Genomic DNA, 24532 nt, shown 5'->3' with positions numbered 1-24532 from the left:
AACCTACCCCATAGCCCCTAGCTTGAACACTTCAACTAATTGCGGCTATCCACTCGGCCATGCAACATTGGTGGAGTGAAGTAAGCCCGGGGGAAAATGAACCTGATGGACAAGAAGAGGCCATGTCCATAGCACGTCTCTTGGTTTCACGTTTGATGGACGAAACGAAACTTACCAAAATAGTCCCATCACACCGCAGGTTGCTCACCCATTCAAAAATCCCAAATGACACCAAAACAAATTACGAAGAATAGAAAGATCACCAGACGTGAGAACCTCGTATGACTCGGCTGCCGTGCGTCGGACATCGGCCTTACTTTTAGCGAATAACTGCAATTGTCGTCGATAAATTGTCCCGACGGTAACAACCAGACCAGACCACCTGGTTGTACTCCGTGGGGAAAGCGGGGAAATGTGGGGAAGAGGGCAAGAGAGGAGGAATTTCCCCGCACTTCCCGTTCGTGCTCTTGTGTTAGCGAGGAGGGCGATCTCCACTTGTTCGTCTTCAGGGGAGCATCCACATGGAATCAACCGAGAAAACATGGATTGGATGTTGAGAGATCATGAATGTTTCTTCGTCTTCTTCTTCTCGTCGAGCTGATCAAGGAGTTTGTCCATCCCGATCAGGGCTAGCCCAAAGCAGAGAAGGGTTGAAGAACAAGTATTTAAACGAAACTTCAAAGAGTGAGCGTGGGATGATGGGCTGCTTTACGTGGGGGACAACTGAATCTAGGCGTGGGACGTGGGAGGGTGGGAACAAATTGGTACGTACTTACCATGACACTACTACTACCGGATTATGGGCCATCAAGGTCCACAAAGCCCAATTGACTTTGTATAACTTCACCATATATCCTCGGATTCAGGCTTGAATCACTCCCATGGACTACCCTGACCTTCCATCCCTTTCACAACAACCAAACAAGATGACGTCGTCAACCACTAGTGTCCAGAACATGTTCTCCCTCGAGGGCCACACTGCCCTCATCACCGGAGCCACGCGAGGCATTGGTCAAGCCGTGGCCATTGCCCTTGCCGAGGCCGGCGCCGATATTCTTCTCGTCCAGGTCTGTCCATCCCCTTCTAGCTCCCTCAACACCGGTACCTACCTGTTCCAAAAGAAAAACCCGTTCTAAAAGCCACCCCTCACAGCGCGACGAAACCTCCACCACCACCCTCCAAGCCATCCAATCTCTCGGCCGCCACACGCAAATCTACAAAGCCGACCTCTCCTCCCCCACCGACGTCTCTTCTTTAGTGCCACGCATCCTCTCCGACGGGCACACCATCCGCATCCTGATCAACTGCGCCGGCATCCAACGTCGACACCCTTCCCACCTGTTTCCCGACTCCGACTTTGCCGAAGTGATGCAAGTCAACCTCAACGCCGTCTTCACTCTATGTCGGGACGTGGGCGCGCACATGTTGGGTCTCGACCCCCACCCCGTCACCGGACGCAAGGGGTCAGTGATCAACTTTGCGAGCTTGTTGACGTTCCAAGGGGGGTTAACGGTGCCAGCGTATGCGGCGAGCAAGGGGGCCGTTGGGCAACTGACCAAGAGCTTCGCGAATGAGTGGACGAGTAAAGGCGTGACGGTGAATGCGATTGCGCCGGGGTATATCGAGACGGAGATGAATGAGGCGTTGTTGAAAGATGAGGAGAGGTTGAAAAGTATTAGTGCGAGGATTCCGGCTGGGAGGGTACGTCATTCTTTTTTTTTTTTTTTTTTTTTTTTTTTTTTTTTTTTTTTTTTTTTTTTTTTTTTTTGTCTTCCTATTTATCACTTTGCAGACGTTCATGGCTAACGTGATGGCTCTGGCCGATTTGGTACTGTAGTGGGGAAATCCGGAAGATTTCAAGGGAACGGCTGTGTATCTGGCCAGTAAGGCGAGTGGTTACGTGAGCGGGCATGTGTTGGTGGTTGATGGTGGGTGGATGGGACGGTAAGTGAGAAAAGACTGTAAACAATAATGATGGGTCGGATGGGAAAATAGCATGATGATATTTGTTGCCTTCTCAAAAGCGACTAACTAAAGTGTTGCGCTGTTCGGTTTCTTTCTGACATGTTCCGAGGGAGTGCATACCGTCACAGCTAAACTGTCGTTCTTGCAGCAGAGACTACTCTCTGACGAAAGCCATGACACTTTCCATCCAAGGGTAGACAGCCGAGTTTGCCAGGGGATATCCCATGTGCAAAGCACCAGTGAAAAAGCGAGCCTCTTTGGGCGAGCCGTATTCAAGCAACATCATGGAATCTTCGATGGGCATCAACCCGTCTTGGGTACCCTGCATTGTAACCGTCAATATGCTGATCCAGAACATTTTCAGAGTAAACCGTGGAAGAATGGAAAACCCACATTGACCAACAAAAGCCTTGTCGAAGGCTTAGCCAGAATCCCATTCTCCAACAAGGAGAACTTCTTCTGCACTCCAGCCTTGAACTCCTCAACGGAGCTGTACCCATGCTTCATAGCGAAAGCGGGCGTCAGTCTGTTACACGCACACGCTTTATTAGCCATTGCCAATTAAATGCCATTCTGGGAAAGGGGAAAAAAAAAGAAACTCACTGAGCAGGATACTCATGCCCGTCCACCTTCTCCATCCACTTTTTGTCGTAAAAGTAATGAACCCCCGCCCCCTGCGCCACCACACCCGCCAGTCTATGACTATGCGTGTGCGCAATCCTCACCGCATAATACCCACCAGCGCTCAACCCCCAGACCATGACCCTCTTCATATCAAACGCCCTCTCTCCGCGATACTGGTGGGTGCCCATCCACTGCAGCAAGCTCTCCCACAGCCTGTCAGGGCTCTCCGGGTCCGCCGGGTCAGCAGGACAATCCGCCGTCCCTGGGATCTCCACCACCACCACCGCCCATCCGCGGGCGAGAAACTCGTTGCAGCGGACGGTGTTGTCCGGACGGTACCCGTCCAAGCCGGTCATGAGGATGACGGTTGGGTAGCCACTACCGGTAGAGGGGGAGGAAGTACCAGCAGGAGGGACCCTAACGTAAACGGGGATCCACTGCCCTTCGCCTTGTTGCATCCGTCTGTCGAGATAGGCCACTTTGACTTCCTCCACGGGGCTTTCCTCCCACAGTTGGCCCGCCTTTAGATAAATCTCCTTCTGCTTCTCCCAGGCATCCCACTTGGTCTGGTCGTTCACCTTGGGGAAGGAAGTGATGTAGGGGAAGCGGGCGATGCGGTAAAGGCAGCAGGCCCGGAGGTAGAGCGACGAGGCTTGCTCGCGGAGTTGTCTGCGTCTCTGCTGCTGCTGCTGCTGCTCTGGCTGGAGACGTCCCGGGGGTTCAACGTTATTGAGCTCAGCCACGAGTTTGTCACCCTGATCGACCAGCTGTTCGGCTACGCCCGTGGAGAGAAAGGTAGTGGTCCAGGCGGGGGAGGTCATGTCGTTGTGGTTAGCCTTGATGAGGGCGTCGAAGGAGGGAGCGAAGTCGGCATAGAGACCGTCGTGAAAGGGGTAGAGAGATTTGGAGCACTAGTTGGAAGGTGAGTGAGTTTTAACATTGTATTTGCCTGGGTTGGAAAGATTGCTTGGCTGCGTCGCTCGCTTTGGAAATGACAAAGAGATGGAAAAGGGCAAATCATTGTGGTGCGGTGCAATGTGGACAAAACAAGCAGTTAAGGTGATGAGTGAAACCCAAATTGAATTGACTCGAGGTGATGATGGTACTGTTTTGTTTCCCCCAAACCCTTCTCCCTTGCTATGATGATCCCTTTTTGCTCCCATGAAGCCAGAAAAAAACTTGAGTAGTAAAACAGGGAGAAAACAAAATGACGAAAGCCAAAAACCGATGGCACAAAGGAAACTTACTGGGAATTTCCACTTGGTCTCCCACAGTGCCTGTACTCCATCATGATGAGGCATTCTCGCCTCAAACGCCTCGTCGCCCATGAGCCAGTGTTTGGGACTTTTGCCTAATCCGCCCAACCCACCATAACCAGGCGGAGCCTTGAATGAAATCCCGCCGCCTCCCGCCGAAGAACCCTGCTTCTGCTCCTGCTGCTGATCATTGTTGACCTGATGAGGAGACATGGTGGATGAGGACCAATGATATGAGCCAGACCAAAAAAAAGTAGTAATCCAAGGCCACAGAGGCTGTAAGAAAAGAGAAAGTAGTGCCGAGAGATGAGGTGATCAAAGAAATGAAGCCTTCCTCAGAGAGCAACGCGAACGACCCTCTGCTTGGCGAAAAGAGGAACTCCGTCCTTGGATCCGGCGTATGCCACAGCCGTCGAGATGCTTCTTCTGCGGCGGCGAACGGGCGAAGTGCCAGGGTGCTCGCGGACCCTAAGTGATTTGGTGTAAGATGAGAGGAACACAAGAGAGAGGGTCGTTAGATGGTAGATGAGTTAAACTAACTGAGATTGAAGAAGAGCAAGGCGCACACGAGTGATGGAGGCGTGAAGATCTTCGCCCATTTTGACTGACGGGATGTGCTTCTTTTATAAGTATGGATGATGCTGTCGCTTCGACCAAGATTGAGACACCCGCTTGCAGTTGCTGCGTGTGGGCGTGTGGACGGACAGTTGGGGATATCCGATGTGCTTTATACAGACGTGCCAAATGTGCTGGCAGGTGTCAAATGCCGGCCGGGTATGTATGAGTTCGGATGGAACGAGGATTGGTGAATAATATATGACCGTTACTTGAGCGATGCTTTTCGAGTTTATACGAATTATTATGAGATGGAAGAAAGATTCAGAAAAAAAGAAGGTCTAGTCAGCCGACCAGACACTCGAGGGGACCAGAGTTATTATACCGGATTCTGGAAGTTCGGTGTGGGGAAAAAGAAACGAGACACTAGAATGGCTCGACATATTACCAAAGACGGTGACGGGATCGGCTCACCCATGACAGCCAAAGCAGGGAGGTGGTCCCGTGGTGGACGTGTGTCTCCCTCCCTCGTGGGGTACATTGGTGTATGTACACTACATACCCTACAATGCTGAATGGGACATCCCTAGTCTAATGAGATGGTCCATCGGGGAGATCCCGTTTTCCCCTTCCTGGTACAGGGCCCGGATAGATCCATCAGCAAACCAAACCAGGCGTCTCCCGGACGCCGAAACAATGCACACACCATCTCGCTATGTGGTAAGCCTTGTAATGCCTCAGTTGAGACACAGCAGCTGACAAAGCCGACATGTTGCTGTTGTTTTTGCTGTTGTCGTTTCACGGGTTCAGAAAAATGTAAGATGATGGAAATCTGAGCGAGCATCGCACAGCAGCCGACTTGCAGAGCAGCCAGATGGCAGTGATTCATGTCTTGTCTGATGGCCCTCCTAAATCGAGGCTTCTAGCGCGGAGTGGATTTTGACAAGCCTGTTTTGGGGGCAATGATGGAGAAGAGACATTCAAGATCCAATATCGGTCTCGAGTCTCTTAGCAGCCACTACATCACCGGTGATTGGCGTGTGTCCGGTCCTGACGTGGTCGGTTCCGAGAATCACATGTCAGATGCCGAATCAAGGGGTATTTGCCAAGACATGCTTGGAACACAGAACATCCAGTGGAAGGGCGAAAAGTCCCTCGATGGTCCACTGGAAGCAGTGCCTCCACCCGATCCTGGTCTGCTGACCCAGTCCATGCAAGCTTGGTTGGTGCACTGACCAGCCGGATCACATTCCCTGGATGAAGCCGTCTTTTGGGACCGGGAATCCAGGAACACCGCCTGCAAACCGGGGTCACATGCGAAATGAAGGGACAATAAAAGGGGGATTTAATGTCCAATCCCAAGAGGGAATGCAGAGGGGCTTATTACTGTTGTTTGCAAGTCGCGATATCTGGAAACTGTTAACTGCCGCTGATATGTCCGATCGACGGATCCTCGATTAACTGTTCAATTGCTGCCACCATGGCCAACGGACGGAATGCCCCAACTTCATCCATCGCTGTACGCCGTATACCAAAGGTACCACCTACGTAACGGAGGGCCACTGGATGTTACCTAGACGTGATGCGGTTCCCTTCGCGATCCCCAGAGCTACTACCTACTTGTATGTCATCATCAAGATCACGATGGCCATGATTCAATCATGTCTCGGGTAGCGTCATCATTGAGCATCGTTTGTGCCGGATCCGAGTACAGCTGAAGAAGCTCCGACACAGACGGCGGCCACGAACGAATCACCCTCCAAGCCGCATCCGATGCAGCCAAAGAGGTCAGTCAGCATTTCCATTCCATACCGAGTCGAGAAAGCAAAGAACATGATTATTCTAGATTTTGGCAGCATTCTAAGCTTTGCTCTTTGTGTTCTGATAGTAATGTGCCATTTCCAGACCCGCCCTCTTGAAGCCGCACTTGACGTAGAAGCCCTCGTTGGCTTCGCTGCAGTCGAGAATGGTCTTGTAGCAGCCCGTCCTCTCGGCGATAAAGTCCAGCGCCTGGATCATACGGAGACCCAGCTTCTTGCCCTGCTGGTCCTTGGCGATTGCGATGTCCTCGATGTGTCCGACTGACCCGAGATTGTGGATGCTGTTTTTTTTGGAAGAGGGAAAAGGTCAAGACATGTCAGTCCAAGGGCGATGGGATGGATGATGCGCCGCCCATTGTTCTGGCAGGCGAAAAGTCCAAAGACAAGGCTAACTTACAACTTGCGCTCAACCAACACAGCGCCGGTGCCGACCACTCTGGGTGGGCTGCTGTTGGTGTCCTCAATGACGAGAATAAAGTAGCCACTGTCCTGTCGCGAGACCCAGTCGTAACGGTCCTGGAACTGCTCCTTGGTAATGTCGCCTACCGTGGTCAGGACACGGAGGCAGTCGAGGAAGCCAGTGTCATAGTCAGTTGGGCGAAGCGCGCGCAACTTGTAGCCCTCGGGGAGGGCTGATTGTACCTCGGGGGAGAGGAGATCGGCGGAGAACAGTTCTTTCGGGGCGGCCATTGCGGAGGTATGATGGTATATGGGAAACGTTTCGTTTGGATGTCGTCGCTTCGCTGTGTTGTTGGGTTGGCGAAACGATTGGGAGCTCGTTGAGAGGGAGACCGGGCGGCGGATTGTTGACTTGTCCTCTCGCTATTCGCTTATTCCGATGATGTTCAGCGAGCGGGAATAGCCGAAGCAGGCAGCGGCGGTACCTAGGGGACTCAACAATAGGTAAGGAACGGCCAGCACGAGCCAAAGGATTGTCACCTGCAATTGTTACAATTCGGACACTACTAATCTTTGGAGTTGTCGTGTGGATGACTGAAAGGTAACTACAGTCTAACCAAGTATTTTGCAAGCGCCGACAAAAGAATTGAGCCGGCGGCGCAACGGGCGGGATCTTGAAGTTTCCTTTTCTCACCGCATGCCAATGCAGCCCAGCAGCTGTACAGGAGCTGAGCTGCCCCGCCATCTCCATTAGTATTGAGGGGGCATACTTCAGCCCTGGATCATGCTACCCATAGTTTTCGCATCAATGGCCAAACGTAGCAGCAAGGGCAATACTTTATTGCAGTCAACACCACCATCATCATCAACAGTGGAGGGGAATGATCAAAAAGGAACATAAGCCATACATATCATTATGCTTCTTCCGGAAGGCGCAGTCGGCTCATCTATCGAGGCTACGGCGTCTGGAGAAGGAATACGATAAAGGATACGAGACATTGCCGCCGCCACCTTTGCGCATTGGACCTGGACTGAGCGAAATTCCCCAATTGCGGCCTATTGACGCTCTATATAACCACTTTCTCAACCCTTGGTTAGAATTGTCACTGAGGCACTGGACACTTTGATGCGTCCGAAAGAATCGACGAGGGCCTGGAGGGGCCCCGGCACCTCTACGGATCGGCCATGCGGACGAAATGTCAAGACTTGTGACTGGATCAGCGCGGGACTGCATGCATACTTTCGTCCCATACCAGTCGGTTGCAGAGTGCAGATGAGCGGTGTCTCTTATCTCGAACTCCCGTCATTCTCCCTCTTGAACGCTGAACATCAACGTCACAACTTGGAGCGTTGCAAAGTGGGCTGACAGCTAAACTGTTGGGAAAGGATTGAGGGGCAAAAGGGGCGCCAAAACAAAACAAAAGGCCCTAGCTTTCATCGATCGATTGTTTTTTCTCCCACTCTCTAGCTGCTTCCATCCTGCTGGTCTGTCCGCAGACTTGCTCGCTCTTCGACAAGTCGGGTTGGGAATTTAAATATGTAACAAAACATCCATAATCGACCTGCCAGGGGTCCTCAGTCGCATGCTCGCCCGAGACACGACAACCCTACTGTAACAATGACTAACATGATCCAATATCGAGGGCTGCCCAACCGAGCCAACTTACCAGGAACAGGTTACTCTGATGTCGTGCAGCGCGGGGTTAGGCCTCCCTGGACAGTTGCAGCTGCCTTACTACTGGTTAGGGGAACGGGTTGGGGGGAGGGATCAAGGTCGAAAAAGCGCTTGCCCTCTGATGCTATCCACGGGCAGATGACCGCCATCTGTGCATCACGTCGATGCTAGAACCTGCACTCCCGTCTGTTAGTCTCCCCTGTACCCGCATCTTCATCTTCATCACCGTCATCCATTGGACTGATTCATGACTTAATAATTGTTAGTATTAAGTCCAGGCCCAAGCTTCACCACCTATCAAACTCTTCGTCCATGCCGCCACCATCTCGTACAATGGGGCCCTGGGGCCACCGGGGTGCGATGTGGATGGCAGGTGTCTTCGACTCGTAGCTTTTCTGGCGATGTCTAGGTACTTGCCGTTGCCCACCTTCGACGGCATGTTTCCTAGGTTTGGAGTTGACATGTCATCTCTCCTTGTGCCCGAACATCTGTTTGATTCAGCCCATCTTGCTCACATATACCTCGAGTTTTGTCATTTATTGTTTTTAGCCGCACGTTTCCCTCTTGTTCTTGCAAAGTTTTGACACCCTTCGTCTGTTGCTTCTGTTTGACTATCATTTTATCTGTTTGTTAACTCCTTTGGGCGGATGACGGCCAAGATTGTTGGGAGTCCGATATACCTCGGTAACAGAACTCGGACACGATTTCTACACACACACCATAACACCCCGCCAACAAGTCTCTCCTCAACACTCTCGGCGTACGATGGAATTCTCGGCGCTTGATGTTGAAGATATCGAAGATTATGAGGGGGCGCGGTTGGCTGTCGTCCCGGACGACTCCATCACGTCCCAGCTCCAGGAACTTGCCCCTTCGAATCCCGGAAGGACTCTTCTGCCTTCTCCCGTGGCCCGAGCCGTCAGCTTCGCAACCAGATCAACTGGTCTTGCCCTCCGGGTGGGCACCCTCTTGACCGGCTATGGCTTCGACGCTGCCAAGATGACAACCTTGTCCAGCTTGGAAATGGGTCGCTTTGTCCTCGAAGGAATCCTCGGCAGGGCTGGCAGAGACGCAATCGCTCGTTCTTCTTCGGAACATGGGAGAAAGGAGGCTGAGAATATGTTGGAGAAAAGTTTGGAAAACCTACATCGGACCATGAGTCAGATTCTCTTTTGGACAACAACAGGCTTCCATGTGACCGGAACAACAATCGCCATGTTGTCCGAGACCTCACAGCTTCTTCTTTCCACCTTGGACCAGTTCTTCGGCTCGACTGACTCTTCTCGTGCCATGGCCAGCATCATCACGCTTATACGAAGGGAGTTCCAGAACCCAGCTACTGGCGCACAAGGCGAACAAGTGGGAGTTATGGATTTGATGCTTGGACTTTGCGGTATGGCCTATTTGCAGAGATGGTGTCGGCGATCGCTTGAGGAGGAGACACGGGCGCATCAGATCGAAGAGGTCATCTGGGATGTCATAGTTCTCAGTGACGGTATGCGGGTCGACGTCCACGAGGAAAGCATTTATGGTGTGCACGACGGTGAATTCACAGAGGATCTGACTCCCACCAGCGGCAGCGATGCACACGACAGCGAGGAAGACGCAGAAGAAAGGATCAGGAACCAAATAATACGGTCTCTCGGCGACAATGCCAAGGTTTCCATCACCACCAAGATAAACACCACAAAAACAATCACCGTCGATATTCAAGGACCGATACACGACATACCGGTCTCCCCGCCACCTGGAGTGGAACTCGTTGAGGAGAGTAGGAACACTCGTCAAGGCTCCTCACAGACACAGGCTGCGGCGGACCACACCCCCCATGCCTGCCGTGTTGTGTACCGGCTGAATCGCAACCAGGAGAGAAGGTATTCCATCACCAAGGAGGATGGGGATATCAGCCAAGTAACCGGATACGTCGAGCAGTTGGACGACGATACCGTGACTATGTCGGAACGCTCATTGCCGACAGTCGATGCCCTCCTTCCAGTACCGACCAGGTCGCTAGAGCACCTACCAGATTCTGCCACTCCTCGTCCTGGCTCTTCTGCGTCAGCTGCCTCCAGCTCTTCCAAGAGTCGCATCCCGTCACTTCAAATGCCAAAAAAGCGGAGTGAGAACGCAGCAAACCAGAAGCGACCTCGAATACCACCCACAGCCTCCTCGTCAACCAAGCGTCAGGAAACGACCATATCGCGGGCATCTGGCAATCGTTCCCTCTCGTCCAGAAGCAGAGAGGATGCCGAGTCAAAGAGGAAACCAATCGATAAAAAGAGCGGGTTTCGAAAGTTCTTTAGTAGAGATGTTTTTGTGTCGGACACCCCATCGCGTAAGAAGAAGGAAAGTCAAAGCTCGGGAAGTACAAGGTTAACCAAGCCTGAGACTTCACCAAAGTACAAGTCTGCTTTACCTAGCCCTGTCCGGGTTTTGGCTCCTCATCGTCCTTCTTCTTCACGCCCAGCTACCCGCCAGTCTTCCGCTTCGATTCCTAGGATAGAGGAACCTGGTGTCTCTCCGAAGAGCAGCTCAAGTAGCCTCGGGAGGAAGAACGTAGAGAGGTCTCAATACATGCGGCCTCCATCGCGTGCGAGTTATATCTCTGTTCACGAGAGGCGCCGCGACTCAGTTTACTCACAGACCGAATCATATTCTATTTCTGCCGCCGACGATTTTCGACACTCCAGGCCTCCTTCGCCATGTGCAATCGAGACTGATAACGAAGACGCCGGCTCTGTGGCTAACCCTCGATCATCCGACCCTGCCCTCTCCCACTCGTACGGTCTCCCATCATACCAAAACTTGAGACGGGTAAAGTCAAGGTACACACCAAGCATCTATACCCTGCCACACGAATCGACATCATCTCTCATTCCCTACAGAGATCCTCAGAAAAGCGCATTTAGCAACACGGAAGCGCTGCGAGGACTGCGCCAAGCTGGCATGGTAGACGGCATGTTCCCCAAATACCATCTTCTGCGAAACATTACGCGCTTCATGCGTTTTGCCTCCGCCTCCTACGGCTCCAACTTCCTCAAAATGCTCGGCATCGCCAAAGAAATGCCGATCCTGCGCGCCTTAGATACCGAGACCCACCACGAATTACGCTCCTTTGCACACCATACCGAATCCGACGCCGGCAGCATCCTTCTCTCCTCCTTCGTCGACCCGCAAGGCGGGTCGGACGGCACGGGCTCAACCAACACTGGCGTGCCCCTGGTACACTACATCTCGCTCGACCACGACTCCAAAGCGGTAGTGCTCGCCTGTCGCGGCACGCTCGGCTTCGAAGACGTCCTGGCCGACATGACATGTGACTACGACGACCTCGTCTGGCGTGGCAAGGCTTACAAAGTACACAAGGGCATTCACGCGAGCGCTAAGCGCTTGCTGTATGGCGGCGACGGCCGCGTCCTGTACACCCTGAAACAAGCCTTGGAAGAATTCCCTGACTATGGCCTCGTGCTCACCGGCCACTCCCTCGGCGGCGGCGTCACGGCCCTATTGGGCGTCATGCTTTCCGAACCCGCCCCGGGTTGCAATTCCACATCTTTCGTCACGTCAGCTGATCCGCACACGCACGCCTTGGGCGACTTTTTGCACAACGGGTTTGCAACTGCCCAGCCGCCTCGACACGTCTGCTTACCCTCCGGTAGACCGGTCCACGTGTACGCGTACGGACCGCCTAGTACCATGTCTGCGTCGCTGTGCAAGGCCACAAGAGGACTGATCACAAGCATCGTCAATGGAAACGACATGGTTCCGTATCTGTCGTTAGGAGTGCTGCATGATTTCCAGGCGGTTGCGCTGGCGTTTAAGACGGATAACAACGAGGCCAAGGTAGAGGTGCGTCAGCGGATTTGGGAGGCTTTTCAGACGGGGATTGCGGACAAGTGGTATGGAGGGAATCAGTCGTCGCAGTATGATCCTGGGACCGCAGGTCATGGTGGCGCAGGTGATCCATCATCTCCATCTTCTTCTCCTCTTTCAGGGAGCGGTGGCGATAGAGGACCCGAGTTCTCGGACGACGACCAATGGGCTTACGCCGCTCTGAAAGTGTTGAGGGCAAGTATGATGAGCCATAAGCTTCTTCCCCCAGGGGAGGTGTTTGTGGTGGAGAGTACTAGAGTCCTAAGAAGGGATGCGTTCTTGTTGGATGGACAGGAAGGGCATTTGGGGAGGCCAGCACAGAGAATTGTACTCAAGTATATAAGGGACGTGGAGCACAGGTTTAGGGAGGTCAGGTTTGGGACGAGCATGTTGACGGATCATAGCCCCGGGAAGTATGAGGATGCGTTGAATAAACTGAGGGCAGGGGTTATGGATGCTGCATAATTTTTTTGTGGTTTTTTTTTTCTGGAAAGGAGGGGGTTTGAGGGAGATGAGATGGGTGGGATGAGAGGGAGGGATACATATGACGATGATTTTTGGGAGACATGTTTGTTTGCGTATATAGCGACTGTTAAATCAGACGAAACACATCGATTACTCACCTTGTCTAGTATAACCTAAATAAACGGGACAAAACAGAGGATGAATCTAATATTGCAATGTGCTTGAGGGCGTTGGACGGAACATGGGTTTTGCTGCTTCAACAGGGTTTTGTTAATTCCAGACATACCAAAAAAATCCAGAGATGGAGTTTTCTCCATCCCAGCTGAGCTCCAGCTCTCGAATCAATCTCGGCTACTTTTCCCCTCAAGATCGCCCACAACTCATCCAGAAAATTCTAGCTTCTTTCAGCTTTGCCTAACTGAACAGACCACTCAGACCACGATGGGAGGGTTGAGGATGGACCATGTGGGCTTTCGCCTTGGAGCGGCCAATTCGCGAATGAGGGGGCTTCCTAGGCGCGCCTAGCACGGCGAACCGGCTCTTGTCCGGGTTGCTGGCGTCACGGTTAAATGGGGATAAATAGCGAAAAAGTAACCCACCACATGGAACCTGCATCCCCACATGTCATATCATTCGGCTTCATGTTCCGTTCGATTTAACCTGGTGGTGGTGGTGGTGGTGGTGATGGAGAAGACTACCCGAATCCCTGGGTCAAGTCATAATATTTAACGGTTCTTGTTCCTGCAGATTGATCCTGTGGTTCTTTGTCTCTCCTCCAGCCAGCCTTTGCATCATTCATCTCATCCAAACTTCTACCCCAGCGGTTCTCCCCCGCATTTCCTTACCCCACACAGAAGTGGAAGTTACCCCAACTTTTCCCCCGTACCCTCCCCCGCCAAAAACCGTTTGTTTACTCCACCCTCTTACACGGGCGAAGATCACAACCAAAACAAACCAACAAAAGAAAACATGGCGCCCCTAATTACACACATGTACACCGCGGACCCCTCCGCCCACGTCTTTAACGGGCGCGTGTACATCTACCCCTCGCACGACCGCGAGACCGACATCCAGTTCAACGACAATGGCGACCAATACGACATGGCTGACTACCACGTCTTCTCCACCCCCTCCCTGGACCCTCAGGGTCCCGTGACCGACCACGGCGTCGTCCTCAAGACCGAAGACGTTCCCTGGGTGTCCAAGCAGCTCTGGGCTCCCGACGCCGCCTGCAAGAACGGCAAATACTACCTCTACTTCCCTGCTCGTGACAAGCAGGGCATCTTCCGCATCGGCGTCGCCGTTGGTGACAAGCCCGAGGGCCCATTCACTCCCCAGCCGGAGCCGATCAAGGGATCTTACTCGATCGATCCCGCCACGTTTGTTGACAATGATGGCGAGGCTTACCTGTATTTCGGTGGACTGTGGGGTGGACAGCTGCAGTGCTACCAAAAGGGAAACAACGTGTTTGACGCCGAGTGGCAAGGGCCCAAGGAACCCACGGGCAAGGGCGTCAAGTCCTTGGGAGCTCGTGTAGGTAGGTTGACGCAGGACATGCTAGAGTTTGCGGACGAGGGGGGTGTGCGCGAGGTGACCATCCTGGCTCCCGAAACGGGCGAGCCGCTGGACGCGGACGATCATGAGCGTCGCTTCTTTGAGGCCGCGTGGATGCATAAGAGGAACGGCAAGTACTACTTTTCTTACTCGACGGGCGACACGCATTTCCTGTGCTACGCCGTGGGCGACTCGCCTTATGGACCGTTTACCTATGGTGGAAGGATTCTGGAGCCGGTGCTGGGGTGGACGACGCATCACTCGATTGTCGAGTTCCCGGAGAAGAGTGATAGGTGGTGGTTGTTCCATCATGACTGTGAACTGAGCAAAGGAGTGGATCATTTGAGAAGCGTGAAGGTTAAGGAGATCTTCTTTGATGAGGAAGGGAAGATTTGTGGGGAAAAGCAGCCGGCTGGGAAGTAAAGTATAATGGGAATGGGTATGGGTATGGGCGAATTATTAGTAGTCAGACTATCCTTCTGAATCATGGTTTCTCTCTGGACATACCCAGGCTTGTCGATTCATGAGCGCATGCTCGAAGGGTTTCGGGCTGACATGACGATTTCGGCCATTGGAGGCTGATGTCCTGGTTATAAGAGGGTGCAATTGATTGCTTGCCGGTGAAGGTTCCTGAAGACTACCTACCCTTTTCTTCTCCTGGCTGTTTGTGAAGAATGAGCAACTGACATGGAGGTGAACGATTCAGTCCCCGCTCGGCGTCAAGTTTACATGTAGGTACGGCCCCGCAACTGCATATTGAGTGCATACCTAGGTACCTCTAGGTATCTTATCAGGAGACCACAAGGTCTCCCGCCCGCTGCTGAACTCTTTCGTCTCTCTCTACACGACTTCACGTTTACAAACACCATCTGGCGAAACACGTTCCTGGTGTGCGTAACGAGTATCTTCTCGAACCCGGACCCGAACCCGAACCCCAAGGCACCTCACCTGGGATCATGGCCTCATGATGACATCTTGAATCCCTCGGTTTCTCATCTGGAGCAGGCTATTTCTGCAAGAGACTGCACATATCTAGCCGTTTCGCGATACTTTGCGATAGGGCTATGACGACCGGAAGATTGGTTTGCAGAAGCACTGCGGTGCTCAACGTCACCTGGACAGCAAGTCCACGCACCATGCAATCAAAACTCTCCAGTTAACACAGCCCATCGAATGTCAGACGTCGACTCTCAAGTTCAACTTGTGAATTTGACCTCTTCTGTCGGTCACATTAAGCCAAGATCTGTCCAGGCCAGAGCTCCGATAACGAGCCACTCGTTCTCTTCACAGATACAAAGGCTCAAAGTATGGCTAACAGATGCCTGTGTCTTCAGTGCGCCTCCACTCTACACCAACCATGCCTTTGAACAACTCAGCTTCTATCCCATGCTTGAAATCGATACCGAGGCCTCCTTTTATCACGACAAAGTAAAGGGTGCAAGATGTTTACCTCTGCAGCAACCTCGCGTCTACTGCGACGTGCCAACTCCGCGACAGCAATGCATTGTCTTTGGAGTGCCAGGTTTGATGTGCTTGACATTCGATGTCCAAATTGCCTCAGCCACACCACTTGAGTTTCGTGTAGTTTGGATGCTCCCAAACCGAAACTGAACAATGTGCTTTCTTCACGAGGTTGAGAAACTTGCAAGCCGGTAATGCTACAAAAGCTTGACGACGCCAGACATCTCCATTCTGATATGTCCTTTCTTTCCATCTAGGTCTTAACGCTCAATGCCATGTTAGCTACGTCTGCCATCACGTTGCTGCCCGCAGCTTCACCTATACCGCCAGCATCCTTAACGGCAACGGCAACGTCAGCCTTGCCGGGCAACCACTATGAAGCCGCTTTGAAGCCTCGCCAAACAGATTTCTGGCCAGCAGACTTTTGGCCAGAAAAATTCCCCCCTGATCGTTGGCCAGGACGAGGCTGGGGCGCGACATCTAGGCCGTGTCATGTATGTGAATGTCTTCTTCTATGCCGCGGGACAGCCTTCTAACCCCCTCTAGGCTAATCAATTCTATTCTTGCGCCGGTCCCTACATGCGCGGGGATCAAACTTGTCAAAACAACAACGGCGTCAACACCTGGGGAATGACGGCGGGTTGGGGTTGCTTCTGCGAACATGCAAAGAAGTTTTTCAAGTGCATGTCCCAAGCTGAGAATGACGACCCAAATTGTTGGAATGATGGATATGATGGCGACAGTGAGTAGTTTTACATCACTTTGGCCGCGAAATGTGAGCTGATATCACTCGTCCAGATTGGCAACTGAATTGGTATCAAAACTGGTGTGGAGATACTCCTCCTCCGTCCGTGATGGCCGAGATGTCACAGCCGTAAGCTATCCTTCCAATATTCCTGTTTCTCTTATGTGTCTTCTTTCCCTATTCACCTGTTTGTTACACCTTTCTCTCTTTTTCTTCATGTACTTTTTCTTATGCCGTGGGCTTTTTCTTTTGTGCTAACCAGATTATTAGACGGACCGTTGACGTAAGCTTGACGTAAGTTCAAGTGTCCCCCTGAACTAATCAACTAGAACATAGAAGTTACTGATATCGTGTGGAAATAGCAAGCCTGATGTTGTATATGCAGTCAGTGATGAGGATCACGCCCCTCTTACTCGAGTCAATGACCCGATTTATACAGGATCGGGTTCTCTTCTTTCCGGCGAGTGTACATCGACGGATTTCACTCTTGTGGGCGCGAACGAGGGTTACACCATGTACTATGTCGGCCTCCAAGGCTGTAACGACGACCGGCCTCAGTGTTGCCCATGGCCAGTCGCTGCAAATTCTGCAACGAACTCATTTTCTGCCACTGTCAACGTCGAGGTAGAGCCCGAAATTGAGATCGAACACAAGCGTGGCGACAACTATCCCCAACCTGCTCGTGGTTATTCGGCGAAACTGAAACAGTGCCCGGATGACTACTATTCTGTTTCGGGTGGTTGCTGCCCTGCGTAGGTATCCCTTGTCTACCTGCATTCTTCTTCCAATTTCTAACAAGATGAACAGCGGATACTTTTTCTTCACGTCCGCCATCGGTGGCCAAACACCTTGCTGGAGCCCTCTCGGTAGCACAGCCAGCATTCCACCCATAACCCATGTCGCGGCTGCATATAATTCGATTGCCACGAACACCAGCGTTACTGGTAGCGATGGTGATGGTGGTAATGATGACCCTAATGATATCGATTCACTACCTACGTCCGCCGTCAACAACGTAATTTTCTCCCGCCACTACCCCGTCGACAATCCCACAGCCCTTTCCGTCGGTGGTTACATTGGTATTGCCCTTGGTATTAGCATCACAATTAGCACGGCTCTCGCAGCCATCATCTGGTTCTGGCTACGGCGGAGAAAGCGGAAGACAGCGAGATTAAGAAGAGCCGCGCAACAAGCTGACAACGACAATTACCCTGGCATATGGGACGGCCACCACGGCTCAGATGAACAGTTATTCCAATTCCCTCCACAAGAACTCGACACGTTCGGACAAAACGGAAAACCGACAGCATTGGATCGCGTGGCCGCCGCTGGTACCAAAAATGGCGGAGATGCCGCTCAACAAGCTCAGTATCTTCGACAGCTCCAGCAGTCATTCGGCTTCCACAATGTTGGCACGCATGCGCACAGCAACGGTATAAATTCAGACTTCACACCCGGTTTGCCCCTCTCAGTCCATATTCCACCTCGTGTAAGCTCGGCCGCCGCAGCCGCTGGATTATCGACCCTGCCGCCCATTTCATCCACTAGGTCGAAACTTCCTCCCATCAATAACGACGGAAGTCCTTGTGGTGCGCATGCAGTTGAAAGTGGAGATATTGACTCTAAAGGTGGAAAACCTGAAGGTGAGACAAAAGAAGGGGCTTTGCAATATGCCGGTGGTGGGTCGGGTGCAGCAGGGAGTTCTTCTTTTCTCCATGGAGACCAGCGGCAACGGCGATCCCACCCGACTGAACTTGAAGGAAACTCGGTTGCTGTGCCTGGTGGAAGTGGGAGCGGGTATGGGCTTGAGGTGGAGGGAGATCATGAGCCGCCTCCTGAGTATAGGGAGTTCTAAGTGGAGTGCCGGGTTTGGGGTGAGGGAGCGTCAGGGGAGACGTAGGTTGACGTCGCTTTTCACCAAGTTGTTGTTTTGAGATATTCTCCTTGAGAAGTCAACCACATATTTACCACATTTGGTTTCGTTGTTTCTTCCACGGTAGAGAATATGAGGTACCAACGTCCATCAGGATGGCTGGTATTTATAGATAGCCTCATCTTAAACTTTCACGTTTTCAAGTTGGACGCTACGAAACATAACCTATGTACGGTCAATGCGATGTATAACACCAAGTTTGTGAGTCTTTACGGTTGGTTGACGGAGTTTAAGAAACCCCCATGAGACGTCTTAACACCGGAGCCCCATTCATACCTGTACGACTGGATGAAAAAGTAACCCAGCCTTGACCCCAAAACTGTATGTTACATCAAGAAGCAGGCTTCATTCGGTGAGAAAAAGCTGCAATTTCTTTTTACCGGAGTAAGGCGCACAATGGCCCCCCTTCGTCGCACCACCAACAGTTTGAACGTAGTAGTTCTGTTCGCCAAACATAGGTATCACTATCTCAAACCAGGGCATCTTACCCTGTGAAAAACATTTTCTTCTGCGTATAAGACTGGACGGATGCATATTATCTCTTCAAGTTCCAATTGTTTAGCGGTGGCGGATACGGCCCATGGATGCTGCAGCGCGGGATTGTGTGCCATGGCTGGATCATGGTGTAAGGCTTTTTTTTAAGGAGAAAGGGAAGATATCACTGGCCGAGGCGGCCAACGATCTCAGGTTCTTACCTAGTGCCGCTATTCAAGGCTTACACATTAGCGTTGGGCAAATGCTCATGGCTAGGACTTCAGACAATCTGTATCAGTGTACAGACGTTTTCAGTAGGTTATTTCCTGGCTGTTCACTTGTTATGACCGAAGGAGGAGATTTGGCGGTGACTGAACAAGACGTGATAGTGGATGTCTCTCACCAACTACCAAGCGAGGGCTTCAGACTTGAAAGACTACTTTAAAGTTATGTGTTGAGGCTGAGCCACATGTATCATTTGGCTGGCTGGCTGGAGGGTCGTGACCGGCACAGCCCGCTAACCGGGTTACTGGGAACCCGCATGCATCGCCGCACGCCGGGGAGGCCGGGTTCTGAGTACAGTGAGCTTTGGGTACAAAGTATCCGAGGGCTCGAGTGATGAAATAGCGTGGCTGCGTTTCACACGAGTTGTTGGGGTTTTTTTTTTTTTTTTCTTTTTTTTTTTTTTTTTTGGTTTTTTTTTTTTTTTGGTTTTTTCGCCTCAAATCGTGTAGATGTGATAACCGGGGAGGCTTCCTTCAAAGGTTCTCTAGCAACTCAGTTATGAGACGACCGCTCGCCATAATTCGGAAGCGATGGATTGTAATAACTGCCAACAGTGAACTCAGCCCTGACTGATCAAATTCCTCTCGAGAACTGTTTTGTTGTTAGGCTCAGAGAATTGACATGTGAAGAGTATGTATCATACGCAACGGAATCATATTCGTTTGGACGAGTTTGAATATACTGTTTGCACACGCGTTTGCTGGTCAACTTGCAAAACGACTAACCACTAGCCTGGCTGCATTCTTGAGCTGTACTAGGTAATTTTGCCACCACTAGGGCCGGGTGATGGTTTGAACGTTAGGTAAGCGGATGATTTGTGTTGGAGGATGAGGATGATATTGAGAGTTTCAAGAAGTACCGTTACACGAGTTGACGACTAAAAGTACCTTCGTTGTTCTCGGAGGAGGGGTCGATGGCCAATTTCTAGAAGAACTGAAGACAGGATAATTCCCCCGCAGCTTGATTCGCTCTGCAACCCACACGAGCTGTTGGCAGTTACGAGGAAGTCAGTACTGATCAACAGATTCAATCTCAGCGTTTGCGACATCCATAGCGTAGGTACTGGAAGCTGAGTGTTCAATGATGCAAGCTGTGAACAGTTTCGATGAAAATTTCAGCTAGATGTCCGTCAAGTCTACACAATCATCGCGTATGCCAAGCCACATTATCAGCCCGTTCTCTGCAGGCACCTCGTAAATACATACGATAATACCTACGAGGTACTGTGCCTCGTACAGAACCTGCGCCTCCCTCACAAAAAAAAAAAAAAAAAAAAAAAAATCAATAAAAACAAAGAACACCTTGCAAGTCATCCCTCTTTTCTCTAATTGTTTTTAAGTCGTCTTAGCTCCCAAATTTCCTGAAACATTGAAGAACGGAAGATATCTATCTTCATCCATATCATATTCGGGCGCCAAGCTACCCCATCATGGGAGTTTCTTAAGTTCCTAAACAGGACACATCAACTAAGATAGTTGCCTTCGGGACAGATTGTACATGGTTCGTTCCTTCCATCGCTTATATTTCAAGCGCGAGGATGAGGTCGATCTTTGGCACATATCGCCTGAATGCCGAAAATCATCTCGTTCCCAGATTTTGGAATGTCTAGAAACAACTATTACTGCACGGTCTAGAAACCATCCTTGTTATCATTCTCTATTTACGCCTATGCTTCTGTTTGAACACTTTATCTAGATGGACTCTGACAGGTCACCTCATGCAGATATTTATATGGAAACTAAAAGACCTCCAGATCAACCAAGTCTCGAAGGCTTAGAAGAGATGGATATGCCAGCTAGGACCAGCTTACCATCAAGTTTCGACCGGTCAGAGCTAGAAATCACAGCCAGGACCCGTACATCATCAAGTTTCAAAGGTTCCGAGATGTCTGTTTCAAGGACTGCAACAAACATCCCCATGCCGATGTCAGAACCTACGTTGCCCAAAGGTCCTCATTCCCATGAATTTGTTTTCCGCATATGAGGGTTTGCAGCTAACGAGCATATAGAAGAAACAACGAGAGAAGTAGCAGATGTCACGGACAGAACTTCGTCTGAAAAGACATTACTATCAGCGGTGTCGACAACCACAAGCACGACTGCGCCTGGTGATAACAATGTTCCTAAGGAGCCATCATCATGTTGTGTAACACAATCAACTGTTCAGCCCAAGGCAGTCAAACACAAGAAGCCCACCACGGACTATGTCCGCCTAAAGTGGGAGAGAGACTCTAACATCAGGGACTATGTTCATCGAAAAGACCCGATGAATTGTGAACAATGCGGATTGGGCATACACGGCGAGAAAGTCCCTATTGACGGGATAGTGCTTCGATACTCACAGTATCAAAAGAAAGACACCCAGATCGATCCCCCTATGTCCTTAACAGGCGACACCACAAACGACCAGGCAGCAGCGCTTACTATCCCGATACCACGTAAATCATCTTACCCCCTTCTTTATCTTCTAACCCCACCACATACATCATTCCAGTAAGCTGACGCATCTCCATCACCAGAGTACCTCAAAATCGACAAACCCCGAAGATTCTTTACAAAGGGCCGTATCTTCAAGACTGTCTGGTTCGAGCCCTTCGGCGATTACTCCGCCTCCCTTCGCGCCCGACCCGCCGAGCTTGCCTGCCCCGAGAGTTGCCCCAACTATAACAAGGAAAAGCCCTACGAGCATTTCCGGTGGTTCGTGGTAATTCGCAAGCAGCTGCACCACTCGCTGTGCTTTGCCATCGTTAACGGAGGGGCAAAATCCATGGCCAAGAACCGAGCCAGAGGCGAGCACCTGGCCGTGCTGTACTCGACTAGTGTGCCGCCAGCGGAGCCGGACAAGGAGGAGGGCATCATGTTTGGGCCACTCGCGGTTATTTTGGAGGAAGGGAAACAGAATATCAGCCCATTGGCGAGGCTGGATTGTAGTAGGGTGTTTACGGTGGAGGATGATTTGAAGGTCATGAAGATTGGGAGGGTGCATCCGGATTTTCACGGGAAACTGGATGAGTACTACTATGAAGCATGCTTCAAGGAACCGGTGAAGCAAGTGCAGGCTAATGGGACTTGATGTCGAATTTGATTCGTTAATGAATTTTTGGGGTCCTTGGTTGATTTACTTTCTACAAGACTTTATGGTCGCTGTTTCTATCACAACTCCCACTCATCACTTTGTCTTTGCAACTTACGGTTGGGTTTCTCCTTCACCACGACATGGATTTTTAGTTGGATTACTTCGGACATGTGTTCACAACTTGAGAGGGTGGCAGACAGCTAGCACGGCAGTTCTCCTCTTTCTGTTTTCCGTGTCCTTGTTTTGGTTGTCTTTTCTTAACCATGCGTTTTGCTGCTTTCTTCACACATCTCGTCGTGTATCCCATTTCCTCTTTGATATGTCACATGTCTGTTTATCACTACCTTGACATGTCCAATTCTAAGGTTGTCATTTTTCGTTTGCAGATAGATATCTTCCCCCCTTTGACTTCTCATCGCCCAGTGATTACATTCTTTTCCATTCTTCTTCTCAACAATTACTCAACGCGATGTCTGAACTTTCGCGGAGGATGACGAGGCTTCCCATCCCAAAGGGCAACATTTTTCGGTCCACTATCACACCATATGTATGCTTGGAGAAACGTAGCTCCCGAAAGTGTGCCATTCATATGTGGCGATGGCGTGGGAGTGTCGTTAGCGAATTTGCTCAGCCTCAATGCAATGTTCCCTCACCAATGCTTCGGTTAGTTGGACGCGCAAGGAACAATAGGCGTCCTCCAATAAGGAGAGGAGGGTAAGAATGTTGACGAAATCTTCCAGTAATTCAACCGAAACCGAAGAAAACCGATGTGGCTTTCCTGGCGTAGAGGTAGCTAGGAGCACTTGACAACATTGAGGGATGTACCACAACAACCGGACCCTCACCTCATTTGAGACTCATTGCAAGATTGCTAGGTATGCAAGATACGAACGACTTTAACCCAGCTGATGGTTGTTGGCCACTGAAAGCTGATCCGCCTCCTCCATTTCAATTTCAACACTGCTTGTCAGCTCGCCAACATAAGCCATCAGATAGTATCGGCGAAATTGTATCACCAATAGTGCAGTAACCGAACCGGACGTTTTCCCCTTCGTTTCTCCCACTCAAGCGCAATACATTAGACATGGAGACATGAGCAAGGAAAGCGCGGTCCTGTCTTTCGACAAGTGTGGTCATCCATGGTGTAGGGCACTAGAGCTGCAAACCTAATGCAAGAGCTAGCAAGGGCACTTTGTAAGGCTTTCAAGACACTTCCCTCCTAAGCTTTTTCTTGAATAGGCTAAAGAAATCGTCGACCAAGGTAGCTGGTCGTCTGTGCAGCTAGGTCGGCGAACAGCTGTGCTGCTAAACTTTGAAGGCTATTGGATAAAAGAAGGGGGGTCTGAAACGCAACTGTTTCGAGCAACCATCCATTTGGTCAAGATCAGATTCGGCGTTTCGGTTCGCCCGGACGACATATGTCAGGCAAATTGAGAAGACATCTCCTCTGCCAGTCATGGATTCAAATACCATCAATCGAGCTGAATGTCCCATGCAGTGATCTTGAGTGAGGACGGTGAACGTGAATGAGTGGTCTGACGATAAGGTTATTCGCCTTGAGCCTGCTTCGAGCTTAACTGCCCTTCCGCGGTCCTCAACGGCTTGTTTCAGCCGGAGTCAACACATATCATTTTCACATAAATGACTAGTATTGACATCTTTTATCGATGTCGAAAAGTCTGTGAACCGTGGTAACATCAGCGATAGGCCAGTAGTAACCCAATCGAATGTTGGTGACGCCCATCTTCTTCCCCCATCTCACGACGGGACATCACAAAAATTCCCAAGCTCCTTCGCTTAGGACGTCTGAAAGCCAATGGAGATGTGCGTAAGAAAAATGAAGCAGAAAAAAAATGAACGGGAAGCACGTCCTATTCATCCAGAGGGTCCAAACTCCAGTCAACCACCAATACTTGGGCCTCGGGGATACTCAAGACTGGGTATAATCACATCCATCATTGCCCCGATGCCCTCACCGCCAGCCAACCAGCCAGCCCATGGCAGCCCCCAATTCCCCAATAACGTCCCATAGATCCGTGGATCATATCCCATGACCCACTCTCCACATTGACACACGAGAGAAATTGAAGGCCCGCCGCTTAATCGTCGATCCGTGAAATGATAAGCCGTCGCGAAGACCCAACCCAGATGTCCCGCAAAAAGATATCTCATCCTGTATCTCAAGAGGAATCAAAGTCCAATACCAACCATCAGAGTTGAGCCTGAGAGTGCCCAAGACTGGACATACCCCCATCCACAACCGCCCTTCCCTCAAAATCTTCACCATCAGCCAGCCAGCCAGTCCATTACCACACTATCCTTGATCCAATTTCCTTAGTAACCCCCCATCACACCTCCAACTCCACAAGGCTC

The 24532-nt window shown here is 51.0% G+C and overlaps 9 protein-coding genes across 9 annotated transcripts; 6 read left to right on the top strand and 3 right to left on the bottom strand.

Moving 5' to 3' along the window:
* Positions 1-528: 528 nt before the first annotated feature.
* On the top strand, positions 529-2007 carry B0T23DRAFT_384645 (2-deoxy-D-gluconate 3-dehydrogenase). The gene is made up of 3 exons (XM_062837487.1): positions 529-1067; positions 1153-1701; positions 1838-2007. The coding sequence occupies exons 1-3, from the start codon at positions 882-884 to the stop codon at positions 1946-1948; spliced, it is 846 nt and encodes a 281-aa protein (XP_062690797.1). The 5' UTR covers positions 529-881; the 3' UTR covers positions 1949-2007.
* Positions 2008-2033: 26 nt separating this feature from the next.
* B0T23DRAFT_192667 (alpha/beta-hydrolase) lies at positions 2034-4420 on the bottom strand. Its single transcript, XM_062833241.1, has 5 exons — positions 4386-4420; positions 3837-4313; positions 2569-3500; positions 2359-2491; positions 2034-2287 (listed from the first exon to the last, which is right to left on the bottom strand). Exons 2-5 carry the CDS (start codon positions 4056-4058, stop codon positions 2120-2122), a joined length of 1455 nt encoding a protein of 484 aa, XP_062690796.1. The 5' UTR covers positions 4059-4313; positions 4386-4420; the 3' UTR covers positions 2034-2119.
* On the bottom strand, positions 4181-4444 carry B0T23DRAFT_430589 (uncharacterized protein; the record flags this gene model as incomplete). Its single annotated transcript, XM_062840260.1, has 2 exons — positions 4181-4313; positions 4386-4444. The coding sequence occupies 2 exons, from the start codon at positions 4442-4444 to the stop codon at positions 4181-4183; spliced, it is 192 nt and encodes a 63-aa protein (XP_062690795.1).
* Positions 4445-4831: 387 nt separating this feature from the next.
* Positions 4832-5635, top strand: B0T23DRAFT_397651 (uncharacterized protein; the record flags this gene model as incomplete). The annotated part of the gene is made up of 2 exons (XM_062838305.1): positions 4832-4945; positions 5327-5635. 2 exons carry the CDS (start codon positions 4832-4834, stop codon positions 5633-5635), a joined length of 423 nt encoding a protein of 140 aa, XP_062690794.1.
* Positions 5636-6060: 425 nt separating this feature from the next.
* Positions 6061-7238, bottom strand: B0T23DRAFT_192593 (glucosamine 6-phosphate N-acetyltransferase). The gene is made up of 3 exons (XM_062833239.1): positions 7182-7238; positions 6618-7104; positions 6061-6501 (listed from the first exon to the last, which is right to left on the bottom strand). Exons 2-3 carry the CDS (start codon positions 6908-6910, stop codon positions 6261-6263), a joined length of 534 nt encoding a protein of 177 aa, XP_062690793.1. The 5' UTR covers positions 6911-7104; positions 7182-7238; the 3' UTR covers positions 6061-6260.
* Positions 7239-9059: 1821 nt separating this feature from the next.
* Positions 9060-12857, top strand: B0T23DRAFT_321092 (uncharacterized protein; the record flags this gene model as incomplete). Its single annotated transcript, XM_062835210.1, has 2 exons — positions 9060-12614; positions 12828-12857. The coding sequence occupies 2 exons, from the start codon at positions 9060-9062 to the stop codon at positions 12855-12857; spliced, it is 3585 nt and encodes a 1194-aa protein (XP_062690792.1).
* Positions 12858-13301: 444 nt separating this feature from the next.
* On the top strand, positions 13302-14846 carry B0T23DRAFT_384633 (xylosidase/arabinosidase). The gene has a single exon (XM_062837486.1). The coding sequence runs from the start codon at positions 13602-13604 to the stop codon at positions 14607-14609; it is 1008 nt and encodes a 335-aa protein (XP_062690791.1). The 5' UTR covers positions 13302-13601; the 3' UTR covers positions 14610-14846.
* A 610-nt stretch (positions 14847-15456) lies between these two features.
* Positions 15457-18576, top strand: B0T23DRAFT_192504 (uncharacterized protein). The gene is made up of 7 exons (XM_062833237.1): positions 15457-15838; positions 15905-16141; positions 16194-16389; positions 16446-16521; positions 16663-16686; positions 16755-17144; positions 17200-18576. The coding sequence occupies exons 2-7, from the start codon at positions 15923-15925 to the stop codon at positions 18245-18247; spliced, it is 1953 nt and encodes a 650-aa protein (XP_062690790.1). The 5' UTR covers positions 15457-15838; positions 15905-15922; the 3' UTR covers positions 18248-18576.
* A 2290-nt stretch (positions 18577-20866) lies between these two features.
* B0T23DRAFT_406344 (uncharacterized protein) lies at positions 20867-22156 on the top strand (the record flags this gene model as incomplete). The annotated part of the gene is made up of 3 exons (XM_062839101.1): positions 20867-21032; positions 21093-21521; positions 21603-22156. The coding sequence occupies 3 exons, from the start codon at positions 20867-20869 to the stop codon at positions 22154-22156; spliced, it is 1149 nt and encodes a 382-aa protein (XP_062690789.1).
* Positions 22157-24532: the final 2376 nt, after the last annotated feature.

The sequence above is a fragment of the Neurospora hispaniola genome (assembly GCF_033458365.1).
Source record: "Neurospora hispaniola strain FGSC 10403 chromosome Unknown B0T23scaffold_6, whole genome shotgun sequence".
Classification (NCBI taxonomy): domain Eukaryota; kingdom Fungi; phylum Ascomycota; class Sordariomycetes; order Sordariales; family Sordariaceae; genus Neurospora; species Neurospora hispaniola.
Note: the sequence above shows the minus strand (reverse complement) of the source record. Positions and strands in the feature narration are given on the sequence as shown.